This window comes from Molothrus ater, chromosome 2, assembly GCF_012460135.2.
Source record: "Molothrus ater isolate BHLD 08-10-18 breed brown headed cowbird chromosome 2, BPBGC_Mater_1.1, whole genome shotgun sequence".
NCBI classification, from domain to species: domain Eukaryota; kingdom Metazoa; phylum Chordata; class Aves; order Passeriformes; family Icteridae; genus Molothrus; species Molothrus ater.
The window spans coordinates 2,630,655-2,649,443 of NC_050479.2; the positions used below are offsets into that span (position 1 = coordinate 2,630,655).

Sequence of the window (18,789 nt, forward strand, 5' to 3'; positions counted from 1 at the left end):
CCTTAAAATGGAACATTTTACCCACTCAGGCCCACAAGAAAGGCGAACAAAATATATTCACACAAGATCAAGTATTTTGTTTGTAAGGCAGAAACATTTTATGATTTCCCCCCATAAATGAAGCTGAAGTTCAGAGAAACTTGTTGCATTTTTAGTGTTTATAGACCCCAAGCACAGATGTGTCCCAGGATGAACATTTAATATTAATATTAAAGCTTTTTATTTTAGATCAGGGGGTCTTGGGTTGTCCTTGCTCCTGTTCTCCCCCTGCCCAACCACAGGGAGAATTTGAAATGATCCAGTGGAGCTGACAGAATTCCTTATGGAATATGGAATTACAGAATAATTTTGGGATGCTCTGGATAATGCTTTAGGGAACAGCCAAAGTTTATCTGCTTAACTCAAGGGAAATCATGGAATGGTTTGGGTTGGGAAGGACCTCAAATCTCATCCATGGCAGGGACACCTCCCACTGTCCCAGGCTGCTCCCACTGTCCCCAGTGTCCAACCTGGCCTTGGGCACTGCCAGGGATCTGGGGCAGCCCCAGCTGCTCTGGGAATTCCATCCCAGCCCCTCCCCACCCTGCCAGGGAAGGATTTTTTTCCTAATATCTGATCTAAACCTGTAATTTTTCAGTGTGAAGCCATTCCCTGGGTGCTGTCCCTGCATCCCCTGGAAATTGTCTCTCTCCAGCTTTCCTGGGGCTCCTCCAGGCCCTGCAAGGCCACCCTGAGCTCAGCCCAAAGCTTCTCCTGTGCAGGTGAACAATCCCAGCTGTGCCAGCCTTTCCTCCCAGCAGAGCTGCTCCAGCCCTTGGAGCATCCTCACAGTCCTTGTTTCTATCATCCTTCCCTTTCCTGCCAAGATGGAAACAAGACAGAGACACAAATTTGGCAGCCCCAGCTCCTTTGGCACAGCCCCATTCCATGGGAACCCAGACACCTCCATTATTTCATGGTGATCCTTTCCTTTCCTTTCCTTTCCTTTCCTTTCCTTTCCTTTCCTTTCCTTTCCTTTCCTTTCCTTTCCTTTCCTTTCCTTTCCTTTCCTTTCCTTTCCTTTCCTTTCCTTTCCTTTCCTTTCCTTTCCTTTCCTTTCCTTTCCTTTCCTTTCCTTTCCTTTCCTTCCCTTCCCTTCCCTTCCCTTCCCTTCCCTTCCCCAACAGGATAAAACCTGCAGGACAACTCAAAAGGGTGCATTTACATGAAATTTAATTCAAAACTGAATTTTCATCCCTGGTTTTATTCCAGCAGGGCCAATGCAGTGGATTGAACTCTACCAATAAGGCAGAAGGGTGAAAATGAGGGCAAATTCAGGGTTTTTTTTTTGCCTTTTATTCACTTAGTTTCTGAGAAGAATGGACACCTGATATCCAGGGATGTTTTGTAAGGAAAGCCACTGCTGTTCAATCATGTGGGGATTCTTTTTTTTTTTTCCTCAACACCTGAAGCAAAATTTAAATAAATCTCCATTACAAACCCCCTCTCCTCTTTGCAGAGCTGTGGATCTTCTCATCACAGTCACAGGCAAGACCTGTGCATCCCCAACTCCCCAAAATCCACATTTCAGCCCCAAAACCTCACTACTGCCTGGTTTGATTTTGTTCCCAAGCTGAAGGAAAGGTCCCCGCGGTGAAGCAGCAGCGACAGAAAAACCAAAATTGAGTTTGACCCCTGCAAGTTTTCCTTGAGCAAACAATTCAGAGTCCTCTTGTATGAAAAATGGAAAGTAAAGTTCATTTTCATCCAGCCCCCCGCCTTGGCCTCCCCGTAATTGTGGGGTCTGCAGAGAAATGAAACTCATCCAGTCTTTGCCCAAGGTTTTCTTATCCTTTAATTTGTGCTTCTCAGGGCATTTTCCAGGGGTTTTCCTTGGTCCTGAAGGGATTTGGGCACCCTTGGCAAGGCACTGAATTAATCCTTCCATCAGATGATCCCAAATGTGGCCTGCACTCGGTGGCAGCTGGAATTCCAGATGAAATTGCTCTCAGGAAGCAAAAAGGGTGGAAAATACACAGGAAAAAACAAAAAAGATTGAAGTCACTACTTCAATGTCTGGGATGGATCAGGGGAGTGACAAAAGGGCAAACACATCTTTGTGGCTGCTGGTCATCAAATCGTGATTTAATGGGAATTAAATCGTTAATTTAAATTAAATCATTCATGAAAATTAATTAATAAAAGGACAGGATAATGGCAGGGTTGGGAAACTACAGCAACAAACCCCCAAAACTTCATAAATAACTTAAAACTGGTTATCAAATCACGATTTAAAGAAATGAAATCATTAATTAAAATGAATTAATAAAAGGACAGGATCGTGGCAGGGCCAAGAAACAACAGCAAATAAAACCCCAAAACTTCATAAATAACTTTAAATTACCACACAAATCAATGCTGTTCTACTTTAGACACAAATTTATTTTTATACAGTGCCAATCCAGCTAAAATTCAGTGTTTCAAAGTGAAATGTTGAAAAGCTTTTTTGCCCTTCAGTAAGGAGGTGTTTTAATCCTACCTGGAATGCTGAACAAGGAGATTTTTCCTCCAAATTCAGGCAGAAAAGCCAACCAACCACAGATTTATATTTACACCAAAGTGATTTTTACCAGAGCAGCTGATGATCATTTTGACAGATTTCTAAAGAACTGACATGAGATTTTCCAGGCAAATTCTCAACCATTTATTCATCTTTTAATGAAATAATAACATTTTCAACTCAATTCTCTGCTGAGGTTGGTTACAGGCTTAATAAATTATGATTATTAATTTATTAATTATAAATTAATAAATTCACTGGCTTTTAAAATAGACCTAAATAACATTGAGTCCTGGAGATAACTGAATTTGTGACACTTGGGAGAAAGGAAATAAACAAAAAAACCCTTAAAATTCACTGTTTATAAAACATCTGAGTCACTTAACCTTGGGTATTAACAGCATGGACCCGTCAGTTCCTCTATTTCCAGCTATTCCTTTGAACTTTGTTGTCAGTAATTTCTTAAAATTAAGTTTTAAAAAGTAAATTCAACACTTGTTTGAGCAAATCTTCTCAACCCACCTTTATTTTTGGTAACTCAGTAAATCTGATATTTTGGGGGGTGGGGGAACCAGCAGATTTGGCTGAATAAGGAATTTTGTGAAGGGAAATGGAGGAAATGGAGCATTTATCACCTCAGCCCAGGAGAAACCTCCCAGAACCACAGGAAAAAGGTGAAGATGGAAAAACCAGCCACATTCTATTAATATTTACAAAGGCAAATGACATATTTACAATGCAAACACTTCCAGTTAATAATTAAAAGAGATCCTCAAGTGTTTGACTGGCAAAACACATTTTCTCCCCCTGAATTCAAAGAGAAATTGAATTAATTTAGGAATTAAACTCTGCCTAAAAGCTGCTTTGTTTCCCTCTCAGAGGGGAATTCCAAGCAGAAAGCTGCAAGCAACAGAACACTTTTCAAACCACTTTTTTTTTTTAATTTTTAAAGGAAAAAAACCAGATAAATTATTGGAGCATAATTTTCAGAGCAATTCAGGTTATTAAAGTGCGTAATAATAGTAATAATAATAATAATAATAATAATAATAATAATAATAATAATAATAATAATAATAATAATAATAATAATAATAATAATATAAATTTAATTAGAAATTCTGGCCAAAAAAAAAAAAAAGCTGGAGGAGTTTTTCTTTTTAGCTTGGAGAGGTTTTAATTAATAAAACTTATTAATCTTTTGTCCAAGCAGGTTTTAATAGCAGCTATCTGCTGTTGCAGGTGCCTCTTTCAGGGAGGAAGAACATCCTGTTGACTTCGCTGATGGGAATATCTCTCAGGGCTGGAATTGCCTCCTCCTGGAATTTCTTCTGCTGCTGCTTTCTTGCAAAGTTATCTACAAAAGATAAGGAGAGCATTTCATGGCTTCCAGGTCCTTTTCTTCCCAGAGTATTATGTAATTTTATAGTGCAACACTACAAACTTAGCTACTTTGAAGGATGAAAACCCCACCGGGAGTTCCGAAAAAATCAAATATTTGAGTTTAAAAAAAGGCTTAAAATTTAGGTTTTATTTAAAGGCTTAAAATTTGGGGTTTATTCTCTAGAGATTTCCAGAATTCTCAGTGAAGAATCAAACTTTTCAAAAAGCAATAAAATTACCTGTGATGGTGTGAGTGGAGTTGAGTGGAGCTGTGCTCATCATGTTAATCCCAAAAAGCAAAATGTAACCAATTCCCACAGACACCAGGAGATAAACTGGCAGAGCAACTGCCCAGTACCTGAGAAAAAGGATTTCAAATTTGACATTTAGTAACAAATGCTTAATAACAACTCAGTTTTAATGTTGGTTTTTTATCTGTGATGAGTTTCTCCGAGAGGAAAAGAAACAACACCTCTGGTGATGGATCCTGACTCCACTGGAGCTGCTGACAAACCATCAGATAAATTCCTTTAAAAAGGTGTTTATTTCTTAATTATGGCCTAAAGTTTAGTGCATTTCCACCAGCAAACTTCCTAAAAGCAAAATGTCACATTTATCCTAAAACATCCCAATATTATTTATTTCATGGCACAACAAAACACTTTCCCTATAGTTACATCAAAAAATGCTTCAGAAACATTCCAGCCCTTTATCATCAGGGAAAAATGGATTTAATGCAAGGCCATTACTTAAAAATAAAAGGTTTTCTATTTGAAAATAATTAGGATTGAGGAGTTTAATTGGCTGAACTTACTTTTGAGGCCAGTATGTCAGTCCCAGGGAGAAGAGCCAAGTCTCAGGAACATAAGCCCAGATAAGGTACAAAACTGCACAAAAAAATTAAAAAGTCACAATAAGACTGATGGTGTTTTAGACTTGTACATTTTGCTTTTATTTAAACTAAAATATCTCTCCCAAGAGATTGCAGAATTTGCCTCTCAGACACAAATCCTGCCCAGTCCCTGGGATCCATTTTATATTTAACATTTAATTTCTGATTTCCTATGAAGGCAGACAAGAATTTATTCCAATTTAAACTGCAGAACAATAAAGAAAAAACCAACAAAACCATTCCCAAACACCTCAATAAAAAGAAGCCAAAGGAACCTGAACAGAAATAACATTAAAGCAGAAAATGATCTCGCAGAGGACATTAAATGGGAAGAAAACCAGATGGAATTGCAGCTGTAATGAAAAATTATTGAAAATCCTTCCTGATTCTTCCTGGGAGAGGAGCTGAGCCCAACTCCCCAAGGGTGCCAAAGACCCACAGCAGGATCCTGCACTGAAGGATATTTGCAGCACCTTTTTTTGGGTTAGAAAAGCGTTTTCCACCCTCCCAAACCTTGGATCCTCAGTGAAATCAGCACAGAAAAGCTGATGGAACCTAAAATATTTTCCTCCGCTGTTGGCCAGATTGACTTATTTATTTATTTATTTATTTATTTCAGGTTTTTGGTGGGGAAGGTAACAAACACCCAGCTCTGCTGGGAGGAAAGGCTGGCACAGCTGGGATTGTTCACCTGCACAGGAGAAGCTTTGGGCTGAGCTCAGGGTGGCCTTGCAGGGCCTGCAGGAGCCCCAGGAAAGCTGGAGAGAGACAATTTCCAGGGGATGCAGGGACAGCACACAGGGAATGGCTTCACACTGAAACATTACAGGTTTAGGTGGGATGGTGGGGAAAAATCCTTCCCTGGCAGGGTGGGCAGGGGCTGGGATGCAATTCCATCCCTGGATCCCTGGCAGTGCCCAAGGCCAGGTTGGACACTGGGGCTGGAGCAGCCTGGGACAGTGGGAGGTGTCCCTGCCCATGGGATGAACTTTAAGGTCCCTTCCAACCCAAACCACTCCATGATTTCCCTTGAGTTAAGCAGATAAACTTTGGCTGTTCTCTAAAGCATTGTCCAGACCATCCCAAAGTAACACCACAACAACCTCCAGCGCTTGGTGAATGTGAAAACGTGCGCGATTCGGGGCAAAAACGGAATAAAACGTGAACGCAGCAAAGCAGCAGCGCGGGGTGACGGATCCGGCTGTGGGATACTCACTGAAGCCAAACCACGAGCCCAAAAAAAGCGCAAATCCATAAATTGCCCTTTCTGGCAGCGGGGCCGGAGAGTTCTCAACCATCCCGGGCTGTTCCCTTTAACTTCGCGGGGAGGGCGGAGATTTCCTGGGCAGCCCCTCGGGGGGACCCCCGGCTGCGGGGACCGCACCCCTCCCTCTCTCCCTCCCTGGGACAGCAGCAGGAGGAGGAGGAGGAGGAAGGGAGGGAGGAAGGAAGGAAGGGAGGGAGGAAGGCTCTCCCTACCCCCCGCTCCCGCCTCCGCGCCGCCCGCATCCGGCCACTCGCGCAGGCGCGCGGCCCGCGGATTGGCCGCTGCCCGTGACGTCAGAGGGCGGGCGACCAATGGGCGGTGCATCCGGTGGGCGGGGCGCGCTGAGGCGGCGGGAGCGGGAGCGGCGGCGGCGGCGGATCGGGATCGGAGCCGTGAGCCGGAGCGGTGCGTGCGCCATGCGGGGATGAATGCAGGAATGGAGGGAAGGAGGGAGGGAGGGAGGGAGCGGTGGCTGCTCGGCCGCCTTCCCCCACGCCTCGCCCCGCCCGGCCCGGAGCCGCCGCTCGCTGCCCGGTCTGCGCCCGGTACCGTGACGGGCGCTCCCGGCCCGCCCGGGGCGGAGCGCGGTGCCGTGCGCCTCTCCGGGCTCTGGCAGTCCGTGCCGGCGGGATAAGGCACGTGAGCGGCCGGCCCGGGCCGTTCCGGGATCGGATGGCGGGGGGGGAGCCTGGGAGCTGCCGGGACGGGGCGGAGTGTTCGGCATCCCGGGGCGTCGCCGTGATTCCCGGGGTGCATCCGTGATTCCCGGGCATACAGCCACGACTCCCACGTTTCCTCCGCGATGCCCGGGATGGAGCTGTGATTGTGGGGCTGCCGCTGTGATTCCCGGCGGTTCAGCCGTGATTCCCGGGGGGTTCAGCCGTGATTCCCGGGATGTAGCCGTGATTCCCAGGGTTCAGCCGTGGTGATTTCCCGGGGATGCAGCCGCGATTCCCGGGGTGTAGCCGGGATGTAGCCGCGATTCCCGGGATGTAGCCGAGATTCCCAGGGTTCAGCCGTGGTGATTCCCGGGATGCAGCTGCAATTCCTGGGGTTCAGCCACGATTCCCGGGGGTTCGGCTGTGATTCCCGAGGTGCAGCCGGGATTCCCGGGCTGCTGCCGTGATTCCCGGGCTGCTGCTCCCATTGTCCCGGCAGGGATAACGTGCTTCAGCTCTGTTGCCGTGCCGATCAGAGTTAGTCTCTGTCCCACGCTTCCAGCCGGGCTTAGGCTGGCCGTGCTCAGCATTAAGCTCTGCCGAAGTGCTGCACAGTTTTCCAAAACCCAGCCAAGTGGAGTTTAGCAGTGAGATCCTTGGAAGCGTTGGCAGCTCCTGGTTTTTGTGTTTCTGGTGTTTCTCACCCTCCTTTTCTCTCAGGGTGATGTGCCATGGCCGATCCTCTCTCCAAGTCCGACCTCGTTTCAGCCTTGGCTCTCTTTGCTGGTGATCCAACCTATTTTCAGCTGGTAAGTGGGGTTGGAGCTCGATGGGAAGCTGTAACCCTGATTTTTGAAGTTTTCCTAAGCCTTCTGATGTTTACATTCTTGTAAGGAACTTTCTCACACGCTTTAGGCAAATAACTTATTGTTTGGCATTCTTTAATGGAGGAGGAGAAATTTGTTTTGTCCAGTGTCATTGGAGAGGTGGCACTGTCACCCTCCAATCCTCTGCCACTTTTGGAAATCTGTAAACGTTGGAGTCAGAAATTAAAAAGTCCTTGTTTACCCTGAAAAGAGCAGCAAGTTATTTTGTGTCCTGTAGTGACAGGAAACTTGCAGGATGTTCCAGGGGGGTTGTGCCCAGAGCAGCTGGGGCTGCCCCTGGATCCCTGGAATGTCCAAGGCCAGGTTGGATATTGGGGATGGAGCAGCCTGGCACAGTGGGAGCTGTCCCTGCCATGGCAGGGATGGGATTATATTTAAATTCCTTTCCAATCAAAATCATTCTGGGATTCTCTGATCAGATCTCCAGAGTCACTCCCAGTGCTGATGAACTCAAGCTGCTGTCTGGCCACGATTCCCTTACAAAAACCCCAAAACTGGGGCAGAGCCAGAGCCTGTGTCCCCTGCCAGCAGCAGGGGGACATTGCTGAGTGCAGCTCCTGTCACACAACCTGCCCAACCTGTTGGTCCTGTGGCCATTCCCGGGCTGCTGCAGCTCAGCCTGACACTCAGTGCCTGTCCCTGCAGGGCATTCAGCTCTGGGGCCCTGGGATTTAAACTCTGGGTTCCTGGGATTTCAGCTCTTGGCTTGTGGAATTTCAGTTCTTAGCCCCTGGGATTTCCCCTTTGGGTTCCTGGGATTTGAGCTGTTGTTTCCCGGGATTTGAGCTCTGAGATCCTGGGATTTCATCTTTGGGTTCCAGGGATTTCAGCTCTTGTCCTATGGGATTTCAGCTCTTGGTTCCAGGGATTTCAGCTCTTGCCCTGTGGGATTTCAGCTCTTGGCTCCTGTGGGATTTCAGCTCTTGGCCTTTGGGATTTCAGCTCTGGGTTCCTGGGATTTCACCTCTTTCCCCCTGGGATTTCAGCTCTTGGCTTGTGGAATTTCAGCTCTTAGCCCCTGGGATTTCCCCTTTGGGTTCCTGGGATTTGAGCTCTTGGCCCTGTGGGATTTGAGCTCTTGGCCCTGTGGGATTTGAGCTCTTGGCCTTTGGGATTTCAGCTCTTGGGCCCTTTGGGATTTCAGCTCTTGGTTTCTGGGATTCTAATTCTGGGGTCCTGGGATTTGAGCTCTTGGGCCCTGTGGGATTTGAGCTCTTGGGCCCTGTGGGATTTGAGCTCTTGGGCCCTGTGGGATTTGAGCTCTTGGGCCCTGTGGGATTTGAGCTCTTGGGCCCTGTGGGATTTCAGCTCTGGGCTCCTGTGGGATTTCAGCTCTGGGCTCCTGTGGGATTTCAGCTCTGGGCTCCTGTGGGATTTCAGCTCTGGGCTCCTGTGGGATTTCAGCTCTGGGCTCCTGTGGGATTTCAGCTCTTGGCTCCTGTGGGATTTCAGCTCTTGGTTCCTGGGATTCCAATTCTGGGGTCCTGGAATTTCAGTTCTTGGCCCCTGGGATTTCCCCTTTGGGTTCCTGGGATTTCAGCTCTTTCCCTTTGGGATTTCAGCTCTTGGCTCCTGTGGGATTTCAGCTCTTGGCCTGTGGGTTTCAACTTTTATTTCCTGGGATTTCAGCTCTTTTAATTATTATTATTTTTCTCCTTCCTCCTCTGAAGGGTTTGATGTGAATTTTTAATGCCTCTGATTCCATTCAGAATTTATTTGCACCAGTGAAAAATTTTTTGGGTGCTTGCTGCTGCCAAAGCAAAATCTTTAGGAGCTCTCAGTTGTCTTTCAAGATGAGCTGATTTTTAAATCACAGTTGATTTTTTCCTCCTCTTTGTTATTGTGTGTCCTGGCCTGTTAAATCCATGAATTTTATAATTTCTGCATTTCTATGAAATGATAGTGCAGCATTTCCTGTGATACAGAGTGTTCATTAAATCACTCATTTAGGATGTTTGCTAAAATTACAGACTTTGTAGGGATCTATAAATAGGAATAAATAATTTCTTTTTCAGCTTGAGGTGCTCAAATGGGGTTAAACCCCTTAAAAGTAACATGAAATACTAAATTAACTCCCTTTATTTTCCTCTAGATGGTTTTATTTAAATACACATTCAAAATGTAATTATTATTTTTGATTTTTTTTAAAAAACCTGTGTTACCTTCTTAAAACTTTGAGTTTAGTTAGGTCCTCTTGAACATGATTTTGCTGCCTGATTTTTTGAATTATGAATTCCTAGAATCTTCTTCTGGTGTGACTGAAAATATTCTTTAAATGAGTAAAGCTTTTCCTGTCCATTCACAACCATTAACCTGTGGCCATTTTTTTAATGGGGATGCAGGTAAATATTCTTTTTTCCTCCAAACAAAATGCTTTCTTTGCTCCTGGCTTTGTTTGCTATTGGCTGTGCAATGTAATAAATGGTGAATATGTAATAAATGGTAAATATGTAATAAATGGTGAATATATAAATATGTATATATAAATATGTAAATAATGTGTTTATCTTTAGGATCATGGAAGCTTTGGACAGACAGTGCCACCTAATCCTAAAACAGGTATGGAAACAAAACCAGTATTCTTCATTTCTTGGATCTTTGGATTGCTATTTAATTTTATTTTTCCTTATTTTGCCTGAAAAATTGGTTCATTATTATTTTTTAGCAGAAGCATTGTTATATTCTGTTACCCTGGAACAACTCTCATCTGTTTCTCCTATTGTACATTAAATATTCAGTAATATTTACAGAAATGCAGGCAATGAATGCTGAGAGGGTGGAGATGCAAGGCTGGTGGTTTCAGCTGTGTAGGTCTAAAAACAATTTCCATTTTTTGGGGTATTTTTTTGCAGGGAATGTTTTGCAGTAACAATTCACCAAAAATTCCCAGTTGCAGAAAAACAGATGGCTCAAATTCGAAATTTTATTTTCTGCACCACCCCCTAATTTGTGGGAATAAGCAGATAAACAGCTGTGGAAGGGAAATTTTTGGGTGTGGTTTTTTTTATGGGGCATTTTGTGTATTTTTGTGGGTTTTTTTTTTTTTGGTGTGGGGTTTTTTTGGGTGTTTTTTTGGTGTATTTTCTTTTGCGTAATTTTTTTGCGTAATTTTTTTTGCGTAATTTTTTGTGTATTTTTGTGAGTTTCCCCCTGTGTCTTTTTCCCCTTTCTCACCTTTTTCCCCCTCTCTTTTCCCTGCCTTGTCTTTTCCCCTGGTTTCTTCCTCTCTTTTTCCCCATTTTTTCCTGTCTTTTCCCCTGGTTTTTTCCTCTCTTTTTCCCCATTTTTTCCTGTCTTTTCCCCTGGTTTTTTCCTCTCTTTTTCCCCATTTTTTCCTGTCTTTTCCCGTTTCTTTCCTCTCTTTTTCCCCATTTTTTCCTGTCTTTTCCCGTTTCTTTCCTCTCTTTTTCCCCATTTTTTCCTGTTTTTCCCCTGTCTTTTTCCCCTGCCCGTTTCCTGCCCTTTCTCCCTATTTTTCCGTCTCCTTTTCCCATCTTTTTCCCGTCTGTTATCCCTGGGGTTTTTTCCCCCTTTTTTTTTTTCCCCTTTTTTTCCCCCGTTTTTTTTCCCCGTTTTTTTTTTTCCTGTCCTTTCCCCTCTTTCTTGCCCTGTACTTTTTCCTTGTTTTTTTTCCTTGTTTTTTTTCCTTGTTTTTTTCCTTGTTTTTTTCCTTGTTTTTTTCCTTGTTTTTTTTCCTTGTTTTTTTCCTTGTTTTTTTTTTCCTGTTTTTTTCCTGGTTTTTTTTCCTGTTTTTTTTTTCCCTGGTTTTTTTTCCTTGTTTTTTTTTTTTTTTTCCTGGTTTTTTCCTGTTTTTTTCTCCTGTTTTTTTTCCTTGGTTTTTTTCCTGTTTTTTTTCCTGTTTTTTTTTCCTGTTTTTTTTTCCTGGTTTTTTTTCCTGGTTTTTTTTCCTGGTTTTTTTTCCTGTTTTTTTTCCTGGTTTTTTTCTGTTTTTTTTCTGTTTTTTTTCCTTGTTTTTTTTTTTTTCTTGTTTTTTTTTTCCTTGTTTTTTTTTTTTTCCTTGTTTTTTTTCCTTGTTTTTTTCCTTGTTTTTTTTCCTGTTTTTTTTTTCCTGGTTTTTTTTTTCCTGTTTTTTTTTTCCTGTTTTTTTTTTCCTGTTTTTTTTCCTGGTTTTTTTCCTGGTTTTTTTCCTGTTTTTTTTCCTGTTTTTTTTCCTGTTTTTTTTCCTGGTTTTTTTTCCTGGTTTTTTTCCTGGTTTTTTTCCTGTTTTTTTTTCCTGGTTTTTTTCCTGGTTTTTTTCCTGTTTTTTTTCCTGGTTTTTTTCCTGTTTTTTTCCCTGTTTGTTTTTTTCCCTGTTTGTTTTTTTCCCTGTTTTTTTTCCTGTTTTTTTCCCTCTCTTTTTCCCGCCCCGCCCTTTTCCCGCCTTTTCCCGCCTTTTCCATATCTCTCAGGTGAGGCTGCTCTCCTGAGAGTACCTGAAACCACCCCAATAAACTTTGAATTTTCTCCAGAGGACTTGAAGCCACCTCAATGCCCCCATTTAATTTTTAATGTTTAATTCAAATTTTTCATTTGAACATCCCTCCCTGTTCCATCCAGCTTCTGAGAATTGCAGGATGCAATTATCCGAATTTCTCCATTTTTATCCGAATTTCTCCATTTTTATCCGAATTTCTCCATTTTTATCCGAATTTCTCCATTTTTAGCCGCGTTTCTCCATTTTTAGCCACGTTTCTCCATTTTTATCCGAATTTCTCCATTTTTATCCCAATTTCTCCATTTTTATCCGAATTTCTCCATTTTTATCCGAATTTCTCCATTTTTATCCGAGTTTCTCCATTTTTATCCGAATTTCTCCCTTCAGAACACAGGCATGCAAACCCTTCCAGCAGCTCCCTATCCATAATTCCATAAAAATCCCCTCTCAAAACCCCCCTCAGTTACCAGGAGAGTTCAGAGTGTTCAGATTCCCTTGCTTGGGTTTGTCAGGAAATCACGGAAATCATCCTGGATTTTAATTATTGGCACTTTGGAATGCCCAAATTCATCCTTTATTTTAATATTTGTTGGTACTTTGGACTTCCTAAAATAAGGATTGATTTTAAGATTTATTGGCACTTTGGAATGCCTGAATTCCTCCTTTATTTTCATATTTATAGGCAGTTTGGAATTCATGAAATAATGATGGATTTTAATGTTTTTTGGTACTTTGGAATGCCCGAATTCCTCCTTTATTTTAATATTTATTGGTACTTTGGAATTCCTAAAATAATGATTGATTTTAATGTTTATTGGCGCTTTGGAGTTCCTGGAATGATGATTTATTTTAATATTTTATTGGTACTTTGGAATGCCTGAATTCCCCCTTTATTTTAATATTTATAGGTATTTATATACCAATAGATGTAAATTTTATTACATATCTTTAATTATTATTATATTTATTTATTTTTTTTATATTTATTTTAATATTTATTGGTATTTATTTGGTATTTATAATGCCTGAAATAATGATTGATTTTGGTATTTATTGGTACTTTGGAATGCCTGAAATAATGATGGATTTTAATATTTATTGGCACTTTGGAATGCCTGAATTCATCCTTTATTTTAATATTAATTGTTACTTTATAATGCCTGAAATAATGATTGATTTTGGTATTTATTGTTACTTTGGAATGCCTGAATTAATCCTTTATTTTATTATTTATTGGTATTTATATACCAATACATTAAATTTTATTTATTTATTTATTTATTTTTATATTTATTGGTATTTATAATGCCTGCAATAATGATTGATTTTGGTATTTATTGTTACTTTGGAATGCCTGAATTCATCCTTTATTTTATTATTTATTGGTATTTATATACCAATATATTAAATTTTATGAAATTTATTTATTTATTTATTTATTTATTTATTTATTTATTTATTTATTTTTATATTTATTGGTATTTATAATGCCTGAAATAATGATTGATTTTAATATTTACTGGCACTTTGGAATGCCTGAATTAATCCTTTATTTTATTATTTATTGGTATTTATATACCAATATATTAAATTTTATTTATTTATTTATTTATTTATTTATTTTTATATTTATTGGTATTTATACTGCCTGAAATAATGATTGATTTTGGTATTTACTGGCACTTTGGAATGCCTGAATTGTGCCCTGGAATTGCCATTTGTTTTATTTTTGCCCTTCCAGGAGTCGATCCCTGTGAGGTGTGGTGCAGCAAGCCCGTGGAAAAATTGAGGGAAATTTGCAACGTGATCAAAATCAGGATTTTCTGGTGTGCTCTCTTCACCAGGGAAAGCACTTCCTTTGTGGATACTTTCTGGTGAGAATCCTCATTTTCCAAGGGCATTTCCGTACAAACCCTCCCACTTTTCCAAGGGCATTTCCCTCCAAACCCTCCCACTTTTCCAAGGGCGTTTCCTTCCCAATCCTCCACTTTTCCAAGGGCATTTCCCTCCCAATCCTCCCCTTTTCCAAGGGTGTTTCCCTCCCAATCCTCCACTTTTCCAAGGGCATTTCCCTCCAAACCCTCCCACTTTTCCAAGGGTGTTTCCCACCAAACCCTCCCACTTTTCCAAGGGTGTTTCCCTCCCAATCCTCCACTTTTCCAAGGGCGTTTCCCTCCAAACCCTCCACTTTTCCAAGGGCATTTCCCTCCCAATCCTCCACTTTTCCAAGGGCATTTCCCACCAAACCCTCCCACTTTTCCAAGGGCATTTTCCTCCAAACCCTCCACTTTTCCAAGGGCATTTCCCTCCCAATCCTCCACTTTTCCAAGGGCATTTCCCTCCCAATCCTCCACTTTTCCAAGGGCATTTCCCTCCCAATCCTCCCACTTTTCCTTGTTCCTGGGAAAATTCCATGGGTGCTTCCAGTGAGGCTCCAACTGGTGCAGAAATGTTGGACTGGGTTGAGGTCAGAAGTTCTTGAATCCACAGGAAAAAAATTAAAAAATTAAGATGGATTTTCTGAAGCTTGGAATCTTGGGGATTTTGGAATCCTTGGGATTTTGGAGTTTGGCATCTTTGTGATTTTGCAGTCTTTGGGACTTTGGAGTTTGGAATCTTGGGGATATTTTGGAGTTTGGAATCTTGGGGATATTTTGGAGTTTGGAATCTTGGGGATATTTTGGAGTTTGGAATCTTGGGGATATTTTGGAGTTTGGGATCTTGGGGATTTTGGAGTTTGGAACCTTTAGGACTTGGGAGTTTGGGATCTTTGTGACTTTGAAGTTTGGAACCTTTGGGATTCCGGAGTTTTGGAATCTTTGGGAGTTGTGGAGTTTGGGAACCTTTGGGGATCCTGGAGTTTGGGACCTTTGGGGATCCTGGAGTTTGGGATCTTTGGGACTTGGGAGTTTTGGGACCTTTGGGGATTTTTGAGTTTTGGGACCTTTGGGGATCTGGAGTTTGGGACCTTTGGGGATTTTGGGGTTTGGAATCTTGGGGATTTTGGGGTTTGGAATCTTGGGGATTTTGGGGTTTGGAATCTTGGGGATTTTGGGGTTTGGAATCTTGGGGATTTTGGGGTTTGGAATCTTGGGGATTTTGGAACTTTGGGGACTTTGGAGTTTCGGAACCTTTGGCAATCCTGGAGTTTCGGAACCTTTGGCAATCCTGGAGTTTTGGAACCTTTGGCAATCCTGGAGTTTTGGAACCTTGGGGATTTTGGAGTTTGGAATCTTGGGGATATTTTGGAGTTTGGAATCTTGGGGATTTTGGAATCCTTGGGATTTTGGAGTTTGCAATTTTTGGGATTTTGGAACTTTGGGGGCTTTGGAGTTAGAGACCTTTGGGGATTTTTGAGTTTTGGAACCTTTGGGGATTTTTGAGTTTGGGAACCTTTGGGGACTTTGGAGTTTGGGACCTTTGGGACTTTGGAGTATTGGAACCTTTGAGGATTCCGGAGTTTGGGAACCTTGGGGATTTTGGAGTTTGGGATCTTTGGGACTTTGGACTATTGGAACCTTTTAGAACCTTTGGGGATTTTTGAGTTTTGGGATGTTTAGGGATCCTGGAGTTTGGGACCTTTGGGGATCCTGGAGTTTGGGACCTTTGGGGATTTTGGAGTTTGGGAACCTTTGGGGATTCCGGAGTTTGGGACCTTTGGGGATTCCGGAGTTTGGGACCTTTGGGGATTCCGGAGTTTGGGAACCTTTGGGGATTTTGGAGTTTGGGAACCTTTGGGGATCCTGGAGTTTGGAACCTTTGGGGATTTTTGAGTTTGGAACCTTTGGGGATTTTTGAGTTTGGAACCTTTGGGGATTTTTGAGTTTGGAACCTTTGGGGATTTTTGAGTTTGGAACCTTTGGGGATCCTGGAGTTTTGGAACCTTTGGGGATCCTGGAGCTTGGAACCTTTGGGGATCCTGGAGTTTGGGATCTTTGGGACTTTGGACTATTGGAACCTTTTGGAACCTTTGGGGATTTTTGAGTTTTGGGATCTTTGGGGATTGTGGAGTTTGGGATCTTTGGGGATCCTGGAGTTTGGGACCTTTGGGGATCCTGGAGTTTTGGAACCTTTGGGGATCCTGGAGTTTAGGAACCTTTGGGGATCCTGGAGTTTAGGAACCTTTGGGGATCCTGGAGTTTTGGAACCTTTGGGGATCCTGGAGCTTGGAACCTTTGGGACTTTGGAGTTTGGGAACCTTTGGGGACTTTGGAGTTTGGGAACCTTTGGGGACTTTGGAGTTTGGGAACCTTTGGGGACTTTGGAGTTTGGGACCTTTGGGGATTGTGGAGTTTGGAACCTTTGGGGATTCTGGAGTTTGGGAACCTTTGGGGATTCTGGGGTTTGGAACCTTGGGGATTTTGGAGTTTGGGAACCTTGGGGATTTTGGAGTTTTGGGACCTTTGGGAGTCTGGGAAGCTGAAATTTGGGGAATATTTCAGTATTTTTGTAGATGCTGACATTTCAAAAGCAGCAAAATTTTCCATCTCTTCTTCTTTTAATTATTATTATTTTTCTCCTTCCTCCTCTGAAGGGCTGGACGTGAATTTTTAAACATTTTCAGATCTAATCCCTCTAAATATTCGTAATTCAGACCCTGTAACAGCTTGGTGTTTGTCTAAATAACAATTCCTTCTGTTAAATAATAATTCCTTCTGTTTTCCAACAGTTTGATGTTCCTGGACTGGAACATGAAGAAAGTTTATGAGTTCAATGTTATGGAAGACCTTGCTGATTTAATTAAAAAAGTTGTTGTAAGTCCTGGATTTTAAATTTCAAATTTCTAAATTTTCAAATTTAATTAAAGATTAAATTTTTTTTTTCAAATTTAATTTTAAATTAATTACAATTAATTAAATCTGTCCCTTAAGCATCATCTAATCCTGAATTAGACATTTCCTTTTGCTGAAGTGAAGACATAATTATCAATTATTTGATCATTAGGAAATTGTGGCCTAGGCTTTATTCCAGATGGGATCATGTAGGAAATATTTGCAGTCAGAAATGAAGTTGGTGGATGAATGACTTAAATAATTTATTTTCCCCTTATTTCAACAAACAATATTTTAAATTTGCTTTTGCTGACTTAGAAACAGAATAATGGAGAGGAGGACGTGAGGAATTTGGTCCATTTGTTGTGGGTTTTATTTTAAATTTCGGTAATAAAACATTTCTTACTTTATTTCTTGAAATTGTGTGTCCAACCCCAAGCTACATATTTTATTTTATGAATTTAGGTGTATTTTATGTTATAGATTTAGGTGTATTTTATTTTATGAATTTAGGTGTATTTTATTTTATGAATTTAGGTGTATTTTATTTTATAAATTTAGGTGTATTTTATTTTATGAATTTAGGTGTATTTTATTTTATAAATTTAGGTGTATTTTATTTTATGAATTTAGGTGTATTTTATTTTATGAATTTAGGCGTATTTTATGAATTTAGGCGTATTTTATTTTATGAATATAGGTGTATTTTATTTTATGAATATAGGTGTATTTTATTTTATAAATTTAGGTGTATTTTATTTTATTAATTTAGGCGTATTTTATGAATTTAGGCGTATTTTATTTTATTAATTTAGGCATATTTTATTTTATGAATTTAGGCGTATTTTATTTTATGAATTTAGGCGTATTTTATTTTATGAATATAGGCGTATTTTATTTTATGAATTTAGGCGTATTTTATTTTATAAATTTAGGTGTATTTTATTTTATGAATATAGCTATAACACATTTCTTATTTAATTTCTCTTCATTTTCTGGGTTGTAGATCCAAGAGTAGGGTAGACTTGGAGGAGCAGATTTTGGGGTGTCTCAGCTTTGGGGTTCTTTGGGATTTTGGGAGCTGCACAAGGGCTCAAAGGGGCAGAATTTCCTCAGCAGATCTCACAGGAATCCTCTCTGCTCATTTATTTTTCAACAAAAATCAGGAATGCAGCTGCCCCAGGGATGGTGGATTCCAGCAGAACAGGAAATGTCACTGAGCTGCACCCGAGCAGGCAGAAATTCCAATTATCTCCTCTCAAAAATGGATTTTTAATTTGGTTTTTTTGTTGTTTTTTTTTTATCCTTGTTGCAGAACATCCCCCATTTCATCAGTGGCATCCTGAGGATTGGCACTGGGATAGAAAATGTGAGTTTCTGGAATGGTTTGGGAGATTCTTTTAATAATTTCAGTCATCACAAGGAATGAATGGGAATCACAAGGAATTTCTGGGCTCTGGAGAAGGGAGAAAGGGAAATTTCTAAACCAAATTCGAGGGGGTTTTTATTATTTTCTTTAGTAAGTTCAATCATCACAAGAAAGTTTCTAAATCAAATTTTCAGAGGTTTTAATTTTTAATAATTTCAGTCATTACAAGAATGTTTCTAAGCAATTTTGGGGGGGGGGGTTTGTTATTTTTCAATCATTTCAGAAGCTTCTAAATGAAATTCCACCATTTGAATTCTTCCTGTTGCAAGTCTGCTCTGATTTTGTGGCTGTGCTGTGCTGGAGCTCTCGTGATAATTCAAATATTTGTGTTTATTCGCTGCTGTCCGTTTGAAAATCAGCTGAACGGAGGCAGAGAGCAGAGCTCCAAGGCTTTGCTGTGCCGGTTGGTGACTTTTCCCTGATTTCTGTGAACAGAGGCAGAGAGCAGAGCTCCAAGGCTTTGCTGTGCCAGTTGGTGACTTTTCCCTGATTTCTGTGAACAGAGGCAGAGAGCAGAGCTCCAAGG

At 41.2% G+C, this 18,789-nt stretch overlaps 2 protein-coding genes across 5 annotated transcripts in view; one reads left to right on the forward strand and one right to left on the reverse strand.

The window, feature by feature from the left end:
• Positions 1-2,095: 2,095 nt before the first annotated feature.
• On the reverse strand, positions 2,096-6,301 carry PIGP (phosphatidylinositol glycan anchor biosynthesis class P). Its single transcript, XM_036384156.2, has 4 exons — positions 6,031-6,301; positions 4,737-4,809; positions 4,162-4,280; positions 2,096-3,896 (listed from the first exon to the last, which is right to left on the reverse strand). The coding sequence occupies exons 1-4, from the start codon at positions 6,110-6,112 to the stop codon at positions 3,766-3,768; spliced, it is 405 nt and encodes a 134-aa protein (XP_036240049.1). The 5' UTR covers positions 6,113-6,301; the 3' UTR covers positions 2,096-3,765.
• A 118-nt stretch (positions 6,302-6,419) lies between these two features.
• The window catches only part of TTC3 (tetratricopeptide repeat domain 3), a 73,555-nt gene continuing 61,185 nt past the window's right edge, over positions 6,420-18,789 (forward strand). For all 4 annotated transcript variants that reach the window (XM_054514123.1, XM_036394227.2, XM_054514122.1 and 1 more), the window contains exons 1-6: positions 6,420-6,486; positions 7,461-7,549; positions 10,141-10,186; positions 13,804-13,936; positions 16,732-16,816; positions 18,150-18,203. In XM_054514123.1, coding sequence (XP_054370098.1) covers positions 7,472-7,549; positions 10,141-10,186; positions 13,804-13,936; positions 16,732-16,816; positions 18,150-18,203 — 396 coding nt within the window. In that variant the 5' untranslated portion in view covers positions 6,420-6,486; positions 7,461-7,471. The remainder of the gene's footprint in view (positions 6,487-7,460; positions 7,550-10,140; positions 10,187-13,803; positions 13,937-16,731; positions 16,817-18,149; positions 18,204-18,789) is intronic.